This window comes from Macrobrachium rosenbergii, chromosome 2 (genome assembly GCF_040412425.1).
Source record: "Macrobrachium rosenbergii isolate ZJJX-2024 chromosome 2, ASM4041242v1, whole genome shotgun sequence".
NCBI classification, from domain to species: domain Eukaryota; kingdom Metazoa; phylum Arthropoda; class Malacostraca; order Decapoda; family Palaemonidae; genus Macrobrachium; species Macrobrachium rosenbergii.
The window spans coordinates 40,938,013-40,955,512 of NC_089742.1; the positions used below are offsets into that span (position 1 = coordinate 40,938,013).

Sequence of the window (17,500 nt, forward strand, 5' to 3'; positions counted from 1 at the left end):
GTTGGTGCATTTACCTGCATAATGGAAATAATGACCTAATGAAGGTCAGTTATCAACGTATCAGTATTTTCGTCAAAATCTAAATGAAAACCAACACCGTAACAGGAAGAAGGCCAGTATGTCGTATTGTGAAACTGAGTAAATGAAAGCAATGATCTTATATCGTGGTGCTGCACGAAAATGGTTGTGTCCAAGGACCAGCTTGGTTCCTGGGGGAATTTGCGAGTCCAAACAAACAACTGTAGTCCCTTAGTACTGAAATTTAAAAGTGGGACGAGGGAAATTTGGTATTATTGCTTTGTACTGTTACAGTATTCTGTTTGCACCCTGATACCTCTGAAATCGTCACATTAATTATGTGCTGCTGTTTAACTGATTTCAAAAGAAGATCTCTCTTTGTGGTAACGTCATAAAACGAATTCAGAGGCGAAGCTCCTTCCTCCAATTGGTCGGAACATAATTTTGGTGTTGATATCTCGAGAATAGGGAGCGTTACATTATTTTCAGGTTCCACGTGATTTATGCTTCGGAGGCATAAATTTTCTTCACATAATTCAGAGTTCTTGGGTAATGTGTGTCTAGAATTATAACATATAATAAAATGTGTAGGTATCAGTTTCTAATTGCCGTTTTTTCAAGTCTTTGGAGATGGTGAATGGTACAGTTGTCAGTCTCTTAACATACAGATTATTAACCAAGAACCCACGCTTTCAAAATATTTGAATAAAGTCTAACAACATTAACAGGATATGCTAATATGACAGCAGGTTGACAAAGGAGTTCATTCTAAAATATGATTTATGTTATATTTCAAGGTTCAAAGACTTATTCTCCATTCCCTTGAAATATTAGAGAAAAAAAATCGATGTAGAAGTTATTTCTTGGGTGCTTGATCCCTCGAGTGACCACGATGAAACAAATGGATTAAGATCTGCCAATGTTCTAATGAATACCCAAATTAGAGTCGATGACCAGTGCTCCTGTGACGCTTGTAAAAGCTTGAAAAATCAAAGTATATCAGTCGCCAAAGATTAAGCAGATTTGAAACCCTGCTTCACAAGTTACCGAGCTGAAGCATTCTGTATCTGCAACATACGCAGCGGCAGCTTACCCAAGCATGTGGGGGGCGAGTGGTGGCAACGTTGTACGAAGATAAACTTAATTCACAATAAAGAATTAAGGATAAGAAAACCCTTAGAAATAAAGTGAGGGTGGATACGATAAATACCTGTCGTGCCTCTCGGCGTGACGTAAGCCCGTCGCGTGTATACTCAGGGGAGCGTTGTTTATTGCTAAAGTTTTAACCCAACCTGCAAACTCGCAGCCGTTCATCTTGTTTGGAGCAGGACAATGTAGCATAGATTCTACACGTACGATTATCCCTCCTCCTCCTCCCCCTCCTCCTTCTCACCTCTTGCTGCTGCTCCTCCTCCTCCTTCCTTCCTCCTCCTCCTCCTCCTCCTCTCCCTCCTCCTCCTCCTCCTCCTCCTCCTCAGTCGACGGCTGCGGATTTCGCTTCTACGAGGCTCGCAATTTCATGCAAGAGCGCCCGCATATATTCTCACGCAGGCCTTTAAAGGAAGCTTTGTGCATTCCCCCGGCTGGGAATAATTTCCGGCAGAGAGAGAGAGAGAGAGAGAGAGAGAGAGAGAGAGAGAGAGGATAGTTTGGTCCGGTTTTCCTATTAGTTCGTCAGGCATAAAGGATCACAATGCTTTATCGGGCAAAAATTCCCTACACTATTAGGGCGATTACTGGTAATCTCCAGTTTTATTTCCTCGCGTCCAAACAGTCTTTTACGGAGACGCTGAAAAGGCTCAGTAAAGAGGTCGTAATCTCGCACGTTCTGGACGTTATCTCCTCGATCTTTTCAATGCATTCATGAATATTCTACCACTCCTGCTTATTGAATCTATGGCGCTGTTTGTATGTTTTCACTTTATGTAACACACACGCATATGTGTGTGTGTGCGCGCGCGCGTACCCCCTCCCCAGTTAGTGACCAAAATCTACCCTTGGATGGAAGTGACAGGTCACATAACCTGAGAAACATTGTGCTCCTCTTGACATTAGCAGTGTATTAACAATGTAGCTGGCAGTTAGTCCTTATTGCGGGTTGCAACAAGGGTAAAGAAGGGCGTGGGCCTAGCAACCTCATTCCAAAAGTTTACTGAGCTTACTAAGCTATACTTAACTTTTTCCGATGGGTATGAATCTAGAGCTGCTCTCGATGAGTGAGAAGGAAAGCGCTCTCTGTAAGTAAGAAAGGCGTAGGGATTTACATTAACTATACTTCATAATTATGGATACAAACAGCCTGTTTGATATTGGTCGCAGACACCTGCGAACGTAGAAGCAAACAAAATTTAGTGATTGCATTTAAGACTTTTATTTAGATATATAATGCTAAATTATACCAGCAACTTCGATGTTTCAGTTGCTTTTGAGATCACCACCCGCTCTTGTCGTACCTTTCCAAGGCTTTGCCAGATTTGTATGAATGGCGATTACTTCCGGATGCTTTTTAAAACTGGCTAGGTGTGATGTAGATTTGTTTTCATGGAAGTGCAATGAATTGCACTTGGAGTATTTTTGCTCCACTTATTTTTGTTGTTGTTGTTGGTGTTATATTAACTTGACCATTATTCATATTAAATAGGCTTTTGTTCATTCCTTTTCATTTTGGAATTTCGTCCTCTGTATTTTAAAAACCTGGGCGAGCTCTTGCCAAGTTGACAAATCAAATCCATTGACATACTTATTTTGGGAACACTTACGAAATTGGATTTCTCTTTGCCATATCTGTTCTTTTTAAAAGAATATAGAATTTGTCTATTATTTGGCGGACCAGTAATGTTATACCCACTAAGTTGACAACCGTCCATCGGCGTCTTCGTCGAAAGCCAACATACATCTGGAGAGTCTGAAGTGCTGATATGTTATATGATATGATTTGTATTCTGCATACAAAAAGAAGTCCTCAAAATTAAATCCCGTTTTCATTCCCCCCCCCAAAAAAAAATAAGTTTTTTTATTAGAAACATCTACATCAGAAATTGCTAAGCTTGCATACCTCCGTAATGGCAAAGAAGAAAACAAAGAAACTTGCCAGCTAAAAAAAATTGTCATCGACAAAAAAAAAAACCTCCGTAATCGCTAGAAAAAAAAAAAAGGCTGAAAGCTCTGAAAAACTTGCTACCGCAAAGAAAACTCGACCTCCTGGATCATCACAAAATACACTGAAATCTCATTTGGTCATGACCCATGAAAATTTCATTAGTAAAATTTACCAATAGGTTTCTGACGTATCTTGAGGACAAGAGAGCAGACAGACACGGATGAATGCTTAACTTCAGCACCAACACCGTTTTCGGGGATGGTAAATAAATGTATAAATTTTCACGAAAAAAGAAAAAAATGATGAGGACACCCTTTTTATGATAATAAGCCTCAAGGGTGTGTATGAGGAAAATAGACACGTGAGAGCAAGTGCAAAAATGTGGCCTAGGAGGGAGGAACAAAGGCATTTTCGTAATTGAATTTCTAGTTTGGTATTTCGCCAGTTGACGTTATTCAACTTTATGGGGAAGATTCTTCCGTTACAATTTTGCCTCCTCAGCTCAGCTGCTGTTACTGTGTGCTGTTTGCTCTTGCGAATTCGGGAAATGGCAGTGTATAATCTGCGTTATAAAAACTGTATCTTCTTCATGAGCGTGTCTGTTTTGTATTTTTTTCCACTGGTTTTCTGCATAAAAAGCATTTTGTATTGTTACAGAAACATACATACATACAAACTATATATATGTATATATGTTTATATATATACACATATACATTATATTTATAACATATATATATATACAGTATATATATATGTGTGTGTGTGTGTATGTGTATATATATATATATTATATATATATATATATATATATATATATATATATATATATATATATATATGTATATATATATATATACTCCTATATATATATATATAAATGCACAGTATATGTAATGTGTGTATGTATAAATTCATGTTGTGTGTTTGTCTTTGCAAGGACGCCTTTCTTTGTTGGGTTTTGGTTTTCCAAACATTGGTGGCTCCATTATGTTAATTTTATGTCATTGGTGTCAGGTCGTGGGTTCTGGTTTCCCCTTATGGGAAAATTCCGGAGGAAATTTGTTTTCATGGATTGACAGGTAATGGCTCAAGTTTCTTCCTCATTACCATTTATTGGATGGAAATGATGTCGGTGAGATTCTCTTGAGGGTTGCTAATTTCTGTAGCGACTTCTCTTTTTGGGTCATAATTCATTATTCTCAGTTGTTATGGTAAAGCCATATTGTCACCGATTTCAATAACTAGTAGTAACTATAACTTTATTTATTTTCGTATAGGCTCATATACTTATCTTGGAAATGTCCTAAAATGCATGCGATTGTTCGTTTAATTTTGTTGCCCAGCTTCTGTGATGATTGAAGTACAGAATAACATTAGGTACTTATAATTCATCTTACCACCTCCGCCCCTTTACCTTTGTACAGTAAAAGCAGCAGTCTTTCAGTACCATTACCACCTCCGTACAGCAAGCTTTCTTGTCAGTGCATTAATCCCTTTCACTCTTGCTTCTTTTAACTATTTTTCTTCTGTCCTCAATATTCAAGAAATCTTAATGATACTCCAACACAGAACGGCATTCATTCCACGCAGCATCTCTCCTTTATATATATATATATATATATATATATATATATATATATATATATATATATATATATATATATATTGTGTGTGTGTGTGTGTGTGTAATTAGAAGTCGGATATGCAATGAGAAAGTTTGATTTACCATTGGAATGGCTGATGTTTACAAGTCATAGAATGCTCATTGGGATAGTGACGAGGTATTGTAGAGATGTGTGAAAGAATTGGAAAGTAACCTATTTCCAAAACGAAAAATTTGGGAGTAAACGTGAGCAAGAGTACAGTGAACCAGGAAGAAAGAGCAGTGAATGCTGATATGGACAATGAGAGAAAGGAAGCAGGTGATTTTTACTGGTATATGAGAGTAAATACATGGCATTATGGTAGAGTAAGAGAAGTGAGTCAAGGAATAGGCGAAACAAGTACAGTAGCAGGATGTATGAAAAAGTTTTGCTGGAAACTTAGAGTCCGTATAGAAACCAGGGTTCGAATGTATGAAGGGACTGGTGAACAAAACTCTTCTTAATGGAATTGAAGTGTACTTGTTTAGTGCAAGTGAAAAAAGGAAGGTGGAAGTTGTAGAGAAAATTTTGTTAGTAGTATGTGTGATACAGTGTAGTACAGGAAGGCGGTATGGTAAAATGGTTATCGTAGGTAAAAAGATGGGTTAGTGTTTAGAGATGGTTCGGTCATGTGGAAAGAATGGTGGATGATAGGGAAAAGAGTAGACATTTGGAAATTATTGCGGGGGAGTAGTAGAGGAAAACCTAGAAGCGGAAGGATAAATGTGTTGGAAGAGGTGCTAGAGTGTGAGTGGTGCAAGATAGAGGTGAGTGGCATATTGTGTTGAGGGGCTCGACCCATTTTTGGCGAAACCTGAGGGGGTTAGACTCACTTTGGGGAATCCTAAGGAGTTCTGCCCACTTTCTGGGAGTCGTAAGGGTTTCGGCCCACTTCTGGGGAGTCATAAGGGGTTTGGCCCGCTTTTTGGGAGTCCCAAGAGGTTCGACTCAATTTTGGGGAGTCCTCAAGAGTTCGACCCATTTTTGGCGAGACATGAGGGGTTGGAATCACCTTTGGGGAGTCCACAGGGGTTCGACCCACTTTTGGGGAATCAGAAGGGTTCGACCCGCTTTTGGGGAGTCCTAGGGGATTTGACTCACTTTTGGGGAGTCCTAAAGGGTTCGACCCACTTTTTGGGAGTCCTAAGGGGTTCGACCCTCTTTTGGGGAGTCCTAAAGGGTTCGACCCACTTTTCGGGAGTCCTAAGGAGTTCGACCCACTTTTCGGGAGTCCTAAGGGGTTCGACCCCACTTTTGGGGTGTCCTGAGGAGTTCGACCCACTTTTGTCGAGCCCTCTGTATAAGTATATACACCGGCCAGTATTGAAGATTTAAGCACAATGGGTTCATCCACTATTCAGCACTTTGAGCGTCAAAGTGGCATTAATCATTTTTTAAGGAAGCTTAAATGAAATACCGCAAACCAGAATTCCGTGACCTTTCCTCCTTTGTGTTCAGGAGGGGAGGGGGTGAAATGGGGCTCATGAATTATGAGCTCAGAAAGAATTTGAAAGAACTGTCATAAATCGCCCGGCGATGATGCGAGTGGTTAAAGCCTTTGTGTCTGTCTGAAAGAAGGTGTGAATGTTTCCGCATCCTTTGTCTTTTTGCCTGTCTTGGTCTCTGGAAGTAATGTATACTTTGTGTATTTTGTGCGTGTTTTTTTCTGGGAAGTAGGGGGGAATTTTTGTATGGTTTGTCTGATTAAGCTATAGGTAGAGAGACGTTACCTAATATATAGTTGAAGTTTTAGTTCATGTACTTTGAGTGTGTGTGTTTTTTCAAGAAAATGTTTAATTTATATATTTATTACTTAACTGCAGATACACAAATAATCTCACTTTTACTAAAGTTATTTTTTATGTGTGTACGATTTGTTGTTAGAACATTGATAACGTGTTGATGCCAAATGGCTTGTGATATAAATCCTACATTTGCAGACAAATGCAAACCAGAAAATTGATACAGTCGTTTGACATGTAAAGCATTTAAGGACTGGAGACTTCAGAGTTAGAAATAATTCATCTGGAACCAGGAAATATGGATATGCAATAAAGTAGAGCTTGCAACCTCACTACATGTGTTTGTCCTTATTTGAAAAGGATACTGTACATTTTATTTACATATTCTTGCGCGCACAGAATAATTGGGATTACGTATGCATATATACACATGGCAACATACGAAAGTATGTAAAACGGTATATTAGGTTATTTCAAAAATAGGAAACTCTTCTCAGCAGTTTTGAAAACTGTTGTGTGATCTGCTTTGTTGTTAAGTGGATGCTGAATAATTGCGGCATTTGAATCGTCATTCATCCGTTCAAAATATATATATATATATATATATATATATATATATATATATATATATATATATATATATATATGTATGTATGTATACAGTATATATATATACATACATACATATATGTATGTGTGTGAGTTTGTGTGCATGTACATATATGTATGTATATTTAAATATATTGCCTTTTCCTTTTAATTCACCTGGAACTTGATGTAGACGACTCTCCTCCCGACATTACTAATTAGATTGTCACATCTCATCTTGCAAATTGTATTAGATTAAAAGTTCGTTTTGATCTTACCCGTTTAGTATATTATCATACTGACGTGACTTAACGGAAAGCGGAGAATCTAGTTTGAAAAGAAAGTGAAATTTGAGGTTTATTTTTTATTGTTAAATACGCTTGGCAGATAACTCAACTAACTTGACATATTTGTTTAATTGTTTCCGTGGAACAATTTGAGATGATTATATGACTCTTTGGTGACTTGATGATGCTAATTTTGATATTTTCAAAATCAGTATCTGTTTGTTTTTCATTATTGCCGGGTATATATATAAAAAAGTCGATTGGTGACTAGGACCCCAAATCCTTGGTAACTGCATAACTGCATATCTAATAACATCTGCTGGATATTTGTTCGGAAATGTGTACATTATTGTCGTAAAGAATACGCTCTAGTTATTATTATTATTATTATTATTATTATTATTATTATTATTATTATTAGCAACAAAGTCCCCCGTTGAAAATTTGTTTCTCTTGAAGAAAGAGAGATTAGCTTTGATCCTTTCGACATTTGACACGTACGGTACTAATTTCCACCATGAGTCTGATTCCTTGAGCTCTCGGAATCCATGTGATTTGTCAAGTTATCGTTATGCATTGTCTCGCTACTAGCTTATTTTACCTTTATTCCGAGGACACAATGATCCCTTTTTCTCTCTGTGAAGCGTAATTTATTTCCAGAGTAATCAGATTCCTTGTGTCCCACGTATATATATATATATATATATATATATATATATATATATATATATATATATATATATATATATATATATATATATATGTGTGTGTGTGTGTGTATGTATATGTATATTGTGTGTGTGTGCGTGTTTTTCTATCTTACCTTACATCATGAATACATGAAAGCGGAATAAATAAAGGATTAATCATTCACGGTTGGTTCTACGGTACCATTGTGCCCCATTGCCGTTAACATCGTCGTGTAATGAATAGCCTGGAAACCGAAGCTGAATAACTTCCAATTATATCTGCATCCAAGTTTAACTCGATATATCTTCGGTAATAGGATTCCTGTTGTTGCAGACTTTGGTTGGTTATTGTTGCCATCGATTGTGAAGTTTTGTATTAATATGCCCTCTTGAATATTAGACCGAAGTCCTTCGTGTATTTGCATTTCAGAGGAAATTGTTGTCTCTTGCCGTATAAGGTCTGTACAAGATATTATTATGCTTGCTTTTTCATTTTTTCAACTCTACGCCATTTCGCCATTTATTCCTAGAAAGGTGGCTCTTATGCTTGTTAAACACCCGATTCCCAGTTCATCACTTTAGGATGGAGCCGTCGTCCCCTGCCCCTCTCACCTTGACTGCATCCCTATTCAGTCAGCTAACTACCGACATCATAATTCATTGCATAGGTATCGTTGTTTTCGAGGAAACGAAATCAGTTTTCCTTCTTGTGGGATTCATCACGGGTCTCGCTGGTGAGACGACGTTGAAAATAAGTGAGTTCACAGGTGCCGTTATGTATATATAATATATATATATATATTATATATATATATATATATATATATATATATATATATATATATATATATGTATGTAAATAATTATATGAATTTTCTTATACAGCTACTACACTTATATATCTTATAAACTTGCACTTACACAGTTATTTACCCCACACAATTGACCGAGAAAGCATTTTTACTGCGTTTCACCAATTTTTATATCCCGATGGTCATTTGTGCTCCTTTCAGTTTTGCATCTCGAGCTTTTCATTCCTTTTCTATTGACAGTATCCTTTTCAGAAAGATGCATATCTCTTATCATGTGTCTTATTACATTTAAAGTTTGTCGACGAAGCTCCTGTCCTACTTGAAGAAATGTAACGTTATGACATATTGCCCATTTTTAATAGGTTTAGATAATATTACGGTGTAAGGTGAGGAAGTGTAAGTATATATATATATATATAGGATATAGTAATAACCATATATATATATATATATATATATATATATATATATATATATATATATATATATATATATATATATATATATATATATATATATATATATATATATATAATATATATATATATATATATATATATATATATATATATATATATATATATATATATATATATATATATATATATTCTTATATATATATATATATATATATTATAGCATCATTGATTATGTGTGTTTTACAGTTAATGCATCATTGATTATAGTTAATGTAGTAGGTTAGTCAGTCAATCTTTCATGGAGATTTTGTCATAATATTTTTCCTGTTGCACTTGGTCTTTTCTGAATAACGGGTATAGAAATGTTGCTTCTATTCTGATGGTCAGATCTAAATTTGATGTTATTTTTTCATATTTGACTTGGAATAGTTTTGACCTGTAGAAATAGCCTAAATGAATAAACCTCGTAGCGTAACGTGCTTACAAAGTTCTTATATCATTAAACTAGGAAAGTGTTTAGTAAACTTCAGCCTTTGATTTCTCTCACATGCCGTGGAAATTGCGAACTCGAGGGTCAGTCGGTTTAATCAGCCCTTGTATCATTCACATTAGTGTGTGTGTGGCATTCTCTGCCTTCGTCTGCGTTTCCCGAGCTATAGGGCCTGCCTCTTTTAAAGGGGGCGTGCTTCACCATTATCACACACTTTTCTTCCAGTGGCATACAGCTTAATTTAGGGAGTCATTTCAGTAGCAAAATTTAAATTGATCTCACAGTAACTGTGTAACATACGGCTTATTCCTTTCACGTTCCACTTAGACCACAAAGCTGGGGGAAGAGCGGGGAGGGGAGAGGGGGTTGTTCTTAGGAATAAGGCCGTTCTGTAGAGACTATTTAGGAGTCCAATTAAGACGAAATTATCTTTGAATTAGAAAGGGAGATGGGAATTCTGGAATTGTACACAAACTCAGATTTAGATAAGTACCAGTGATAGCATTGTAGCCACTTAGTTTATGTGCTGACGTTTTGCTGTTAGTATAGGCTATTGTTATAACTATAAATCCACGTTTAGTTTGCGATTATATTTATTGTTATGAAGAGGTCCTTCTGTCGCTTCACGGCCTTTAGGTTGTATTGTTATTTGTTGTTTGGAATGCTCGCGGAAAAGGAGATCTTAGCAGGATTGAGCAGAAGAAAAAACATTACTCCAAAAGCTGTCGTGTATTTACAGCATTCACAGATTCAGGGAAATGATACAAAAAATTCCAAAATCATTTAGAAACATCTCTTGAAGTGTAAACAGAGGCATTGTAAATACAAACAACCACCAATGAAATGACTGATAGAGGGGTTTATGGACTTTCCATTGTTCACAGAAAGTGAGTCGAGACAAGAAAATCAATGTTTTAACAGGCCACCTGAACCCAAGATCTGCCACAAAAGTGCGACTGCCTGGGACCCCGAGAAAAGTTTGAGAGGGAAGGAAGGGTGCTTGAGGAATGGAAAAAAAAAATTGTGTCCTTCCCCCCCACCCTTTTCCACTTGTTTCTCAACACTGTCATGCCAGGGCATTTAGAGGAGAATTCCCCTACCACACAGATTAATGAGTTAGGATTAAATGAATTAAAAGGGCCTCGCTGGAATCAGCAGCGTAAAGCCCCGCAGGGTTGGTCTCGAGAGTCCCTAAGGGTGGCAGCAATGGAACTTACTCAAAAACTCTCTCTCTCTCAAGGGCCTCCCTTCCCCTCAGGTGCCTACTAAAATTGTTGGACTATAGAGGCGGGGATTGGAGGGTAGGGTATGGAAGATATCTAATAAGAGGTGTGAGAGGGAGGGAGGGAGGGATGGGGTTGATGACAGGTGAGGGGGGAGGATAGCAGCAGGTAATAGCGGGATAACTGGAGGAAAGTTGTTTAGGGCTTCCAGTTCAGGAAGAAAGGTGCTGAGGACCGGGACCTGCAGGAAGTGAGAATGAGGAGTTTGGTGGTAACACTGAAGAAGGGTAAATGACGTAGGACGAGAGAGTAGAGGAAGGAGGTAAGGGGGATAGCAGGGGATACCAGGCACAATAACCTCCTTGCAGGCACAAGGGTGGATATATTGACCAAAGTATCGAGGACCTACAATATTTTGAAAAGAAGTTCTGAGCAGCGGTGGGAAAGGGAAGCAGTAGAGTGGTTGAATTCATGGCGTTGGAGAGACGGTGGAGTGGGAGTTTGCCCGAAGGGGGTATGGTCGGAATTTACCGTCTTGGAGGGGTTTGGAAGTGGGACATGAGGGGTGAGCGGAAGAGCTCCTTTGGGTAAAAGTAGGTAGTCATGGCTGTTGCCTTATACATGAGCCCGGTAAAGACTTAATGAGAGAGAGGGAGAGAGAGGCTTGATGAGAAAGAGAAAGAAAGACTGAGTGACACACTGACTTTTCTTGACTTTAGTTTCATCCTTAATTAACTGTCAAATACAGTTGGGACCGAATGGTCTTATCTACAAGTATTTTTTTCGCTGGTATATCAAAACATATCTTTAAATAAGAGACTGCGTCAAGACTGAATGATCAGCTTCGCCCCCATCGCTCTCCTATCTCCCGGCCATTTTTCTGTGATAGTACGTTAGTAGCGCCAGTTTATAGAAATGAATCGGTTATCCTTGTATGCAATTTTCCTAGCTTATTAGGGCTAGGAACCGTTCTTTTTCGTGAGTGAACTGACAGTGAAGTAGCTATTAGAGGATTTGGAGGTCTTTAGAAACATGAAAAATATTTAAACTTTGTTGTTGATGTTTCATGTCGATTACAGTGATCAGGTTTTTAGTTCTTTGCTTTTCGTTCGTGAGTGACTTAAGTCTCTCTCTCTCTCTCTCTCTCTCTCTCTCTCTCTCTCTCTCTCTCTCTCTCTCATAGAATAAAAGATACGAAGATATGTGTATCAGATGTCCCCTTAATAAAATCTGTATAATCGCCAGCTTTTGTTGGTCTAGCCCCATTAATATTCCCCCATATAAGCCTTTATTTGTCGTAACCAAACCACCGCTAACTAATCCGCCCCCTTGTCTCCTCTCTCTTCTCTCTCTCTCTCTCTCTCTCTCTCTCTCTCTCTCTCTCTCTCTCTCTGTGACCATCTGTTATTCATTTGCTTATACCTCTTAGTTTCTTTTGTTTCCACCATGGTAAAATGTATTGGAGCAAATAGGTGTTGCGGTAGGGGAAGGTGGATCTTTGTGTAAACAGCCTTGGTTAATTATCAATAAAGAGAGAGAGAGAGAGAGAGAGAGAGAGAGAGAGAGAGAGAGAGAGAGAGAGAGAGAGAGAGAGAGAGAGGGTGGATCTTTGTGTAAACATCCTTGGTTAGTTATCAATAATTAGTTGGTTGAGAGAGAGAGAGAGAGATGGCTGGGTGAGAAAAAACTCGAACAGGAAGTGTAATGGAAATAATATTTTAACAACAGAATCCTAAGTGATGTGATATATAAAGTGCTGTCAGTATGTATCCAACATGTCATGGTTTCATATGATAAAACTTGGATTCTTCAGTGTCCTGGTTGCAGAAAGTGAAGTTTCAGCTTCGAAAATGGAATGGTGAAGGAAGATAAATCTTGTCTTGAATATCGTGTTTTCACGAGAAAAACAGTCATAAATGTCAGGGTTTCAGAAGGTGAAACTACAGTTTCTTCTATGTCTCGGTTTCAGAAGGTGAAACGTCAGTAATGAAAGTGATAAGAATTCACAGGATGAAGCAATCGCTATCTTAGCTGATGTGATTTCTTTCAGTTTTTTTCTTGGATCTTTCTCGTTTATGGTAACTCCTGTGGTTTTTACAGTCCTCCATGTTGAACAATTCGTGGTTGGAAATTATATCTTTTTTTAGCATTTAAGATTGTATGTCCCAGTATGAAATATTTAATTTTGATCGTATTTATGTCATCTTTATCAATTTGAAGACAAAAAGAGGAAGGAGACCTCTTTCCCTTTTATCTCCAGAAATCTCACGAAAGTTCACCCTTGGGAGTCAGTTCCTTGTTCGGGCAATACTGAAAGTCTGCTCGTGTTTATTTGGTCGGCGAAGGTGGACCAACAAATTTCAGAATTCTCTTTTGAAACAACCGGTATTTTTTCATTGTATTTTTCCATGTTTCAGCGAACAGCATTTCTCGGTTTGGCGAGTTTCGGATATGAGAAATGCATGGTTCCAAAAAGAATTCGACGCGGAAAGGAAGCGACGAAGATTAAAAAATAAAGAAAGGATAAATTCTAACATGGCAACAGGAATTTCGGCGTAGGAGGGCAGTGCACAAGCAAGACTTATTCATCGAGAGAGAGAGAGAGAGAGAGAGAGAGAGAGAGAGAGAGAGAGAGAGAGAGAGAGAGAGAGAGAGAGAATCATGGTTGCTTTATGTTATTGACTTCCTGACGAGGACATGGTAATTATATGCAGATTCACAGAGTCATATTTTAAGTACAACATAATATATCAATGAATAATTGTACATGCAGTGAATGCGCTTTATATCTAAAGTTATTTTTATGTCATTGCAACTCCCCTTCCCCTTTTAGTTTCCACGCAGAATTACAAGATTTGTTATGCACCGAAGGGGTGGGGATTTTCCTTCTGGAGTTTCATATCATTTCGCTGCAAGAATTGTTCCATTAAATCATTCGAGCGAAATCATACACCTCTCTTCTTTCCTTTAATATTCTCTTTCTCTGTCTTTACTTTCCCTTTTGCAATATCATGCCCGCCGTTATCTGTGTGTTTTTTTTTCCTTTTTCAACAACAAATGTTTAGATCAAAAGATTATTATTCATTTATTTATTTATTTATTTTGATTCACGTATCCAGGGTAAGCGAGGTAGTGGGTATCCTGTTGCAATATCTGGTGAGCAAGAAAGTATTAAATATGTTAACGGTTGTGATATATATTGCACATTATTTCACTTCAACTATTATCTGCATTTCTAATTTATTTGGTCTCTCCTTCTTTGTCAGACACCTGAGGAAAGGGATGGAATTTTAATTGAGTAAGCACACATTCTCAGATCTCATTTATTGTTTTCTCAAGAACCAAACGAAACTAAAAATTTGTTGGCATAGAGACTGAGGAAATCTTCGACTGGAGAAAATGTCAGATACACGAGGAAAACAATAAGAGAACAATCATGATATCTAGAATTCCAGTCAAGGAATGGCTTTGCAGTATACAGTGTTTATGATAATCACCCTTAGGGGGGTAGTGCCGTCAATGCACCTCATGCGGTGCACTGTAGGCATTACTTAAGGTTCTTTGCAGCGTCCCTTCGGCCGCTAGTTGCAACCCCTTTAAATCCTTTTACTGTATCCCCGTTCATATTTTCTCTCTTCCATCTTCCTTCCCACCCTCTCCTAACACTTGATTCCTAGTGCAACTGCGTGGTTTTCCTCCTGTTACACCTTTCGGACCTTTTTACTGTCAATTTCCATTCCAGCGTTGAATGACCTCATAGGTTCCAGCGCTTGGCCTTTGGCCTAAATCCTTTATTCTTTTCTATTCTACCATCAGTTTAGTAATAATATCTTCCAGAGTAATGCTATCGTCCTTAAATTTCATTTCAACCTAATTACTCCAGTATCTCATAATAATGCTATCATGTCAAAATTTACGCTGTTTTAAATCTTCACAATTTACCGTAATGATTTTGGAGGCAATACCACCCAGTCAAGATTTACATTGTTCTAGATCATATCGTAACCTATGGTAATAATTCAGTGGTTAGTGATATCTTATGTAAATTCGCGTCCCATTCAGTGATGTCATAATCGAATGATTATAAGTTTAACACTGTCTTGTCAAAGTTTACGTTCTGTTGAATTGATGTCACCATCACTCCTTATAATTATGTAATGTTATCTTGTCCAAATTTATATTAGTTGAGAAAGGGAATCTTGCGTAAATTCGCTCTGTTAGACTTTTGTGATAAGAAACAAAAGTCAGAATTCAAATTAGATTTTTCTAAAATTAAAGAGAGTACAAATATGCACGAGCGCGCAAACGGATTAAAATCTTCGGAAGCAAAACTTTTATTAAAATGTTGTCCTCCGTTTTTCAGAGGAGGTGAGAAAAAACAATGAAAAGAAGTGAAAAGTCTAGAAAGAAAAAAAAATGATGTGGCAAAAGAGCTCCTTGTATTTAGTATTCAGGGCAACCAGGAGGTTAAAAGAGGGGTGCAGCAGCCAACACATGGACGGCGAGTTCGCGCATGCGCACGAGGAATACGTAAGTTTCTTATATAAAATCTCCAGGGAAAAATAGGAATAAATAGCAAGGGATTTCAGGACGCTTTTCGCTCCTTTGACTCTGATTTTTTTAGAGAGAGAGAGAGAGAGAGAGAGAGAGAGAGAGAGAGAGAGAGAGAGAGAGAAGAGAGAGAGAGAGAAGTAAGTAACTTGAGATTGAATGAAAATGTTGATTTTATAAACTAATTGCATTTATAGCCACAATTATATATATAATATATATATATGTGTATATATATGTGTGTATATGTTTATATATATATATATATATATACATATACATATATATATATATATATATATATATATATATATATATATATATATATATATATATATATATATATATAAAAGAGAGAGAGAGAGAGAGAGAGAGAGAGAGAGAGAGAGAGAACATTACCATGCCCATAGTAATATAACATTATTAAGTACGGTTCTTAGGCTATGAAATATACGCGTGAAATGACTGCTTGTGGATCAGAAATTATTTCTACTTTCGTGTACCAGGAAAATAAATCTGTGTGAACTTATCTTTCGTTGGCATGAGGTATTTTTTTTCTTATTATTATTCCTGCACGTGAAAGAGTTGTTAAACTGCGCTAAATAGTGCTCTAGTTGAATAATTTCACCATAGTTTATTTTTAACTTGATGCATTATGAACGAGTTAAGGCTAGTGCATCCTCCAGTGTTATGCCCGAGAGCGTTGTACGTTTGGTGAGATTACAGGGGTGGAATTATTTCTTTAGTTTTTATATAAATATTTGTAATTAATTTTTACTTTAGTGGTGTATTGATATGTCATGTCATAGGTCGAACATTTTGTCTCATTTTCCTCCTATTTCATTATGTTTTTAGTAAAATACTGATTTTCTCATTTTCCTAAAAAATTTTGTATTTCAAGAAAATAGCACTGAAATAATCTAAATTAACGACCGAGCTTTGTCGTAATTAAAGACAGATATTCTTCAGTATTGTGTATTTAATTGCCTGCTCTATTGGGAGACTTATATTTAAATGAAAACCACCTTAAATTCATTCACAACCTTATTGGGTTTATTTCCTTAAAACTACTGAAACGAGAACATAAAATTTCCTCCCCTGTTTAAGAATTAAGTCTCCGCCGTGTACAAGCTACATCTGCCAAAGTACGAAAATGAAACCACCTAAAATTCAGTTCCAACTGTGGGCAAATTTATTTTCGTAGAATTGGTAAAATTAAAACCGTAAATTCACTTCCAACCTGGTATAGTTTTGTATACTGGAACACACTGAAGCTAATGTAATGCATGTGTCTCATAGTCATAGTGACTGCCCGCCACTTGGCGTCGATAACCACATATGGTGTAACGCCACGTTATAAATCATATCAATCAATCATTCAGTCCCTTTTGTTATCTAGATAACACGAGGATCGTGAAGGCGATTTTTTTTAATTATCGTCCAACAACTGCTTTTTGAAGAAGCTTGGGAATGCAGTTTAACTTTGAACAAAGTGCTATGGGGAGGTAAATATCATTATTAGTCATGAAGATAAGGTGTCAGTTTGTTTATTTATTTATTTATTTATTTATTTATTTATTTATTTATTTATTTATTTATTTTGTCAAAGGCGTAGGCAAGCTACACATTCGAGACCGCTCTACCACCTTCCAAAATGCCAGCCCCTTTACCCAAATTCGTGGTCGAGTTGAAAGTGTTTCATTGAACTTTACATTTTTGCCATATACTGTAGATACCTTGTTGGGTAATGATCTAACCTGGTATGTTCGTTGACATTGCTTCGTATCCTTCATGTATTTTCCAAACTATTCAGTCTATTTTCTACTTGTGTTGTACCTCCTCGGTTCGCTCGTCATTACAACGGTTCTCTCATCAGTTGCATGGTGGGTCCTCTCAGAAATGGCGTTTCTGAATTTAGTTCCTGGTGACAGAGAC

At 37.2% G+C, this 17,500-nt stretch overlaps 2 protein-coding genes across 18 annotated transcripts in view; one reads left to right on the top strand and one right to left on the bottom strand.

Moving 5' to 3' along the window:
- The window catches only part of LOC136845769 (mucin-2-like), a 1,649,806-nt gene that overhangs the window by 407,501 nt on the left and 1,224,805 nt on the right, over window positions 1-17,500 (top strand). The window lies entirely within an intron of this gene.
- LOC136842869 (anti-sigma-I factor RsgI2-like) overlaps window positions 5,609-17,500 on the bottom strand; it is a 68,108-nt gene continuing 56,216 nt past the window's right edge. Inside the window, exon 3 of the mRNA XM_067110759.1 lies at window positions 5,609-6,060. Within this exon, the coding sequence (XP_066966860.1) occupies window positions 5,609-6,060 (452 nt within the window). The remainder of the gene's footprint in view (window positions 6,061-17,500) is intronic.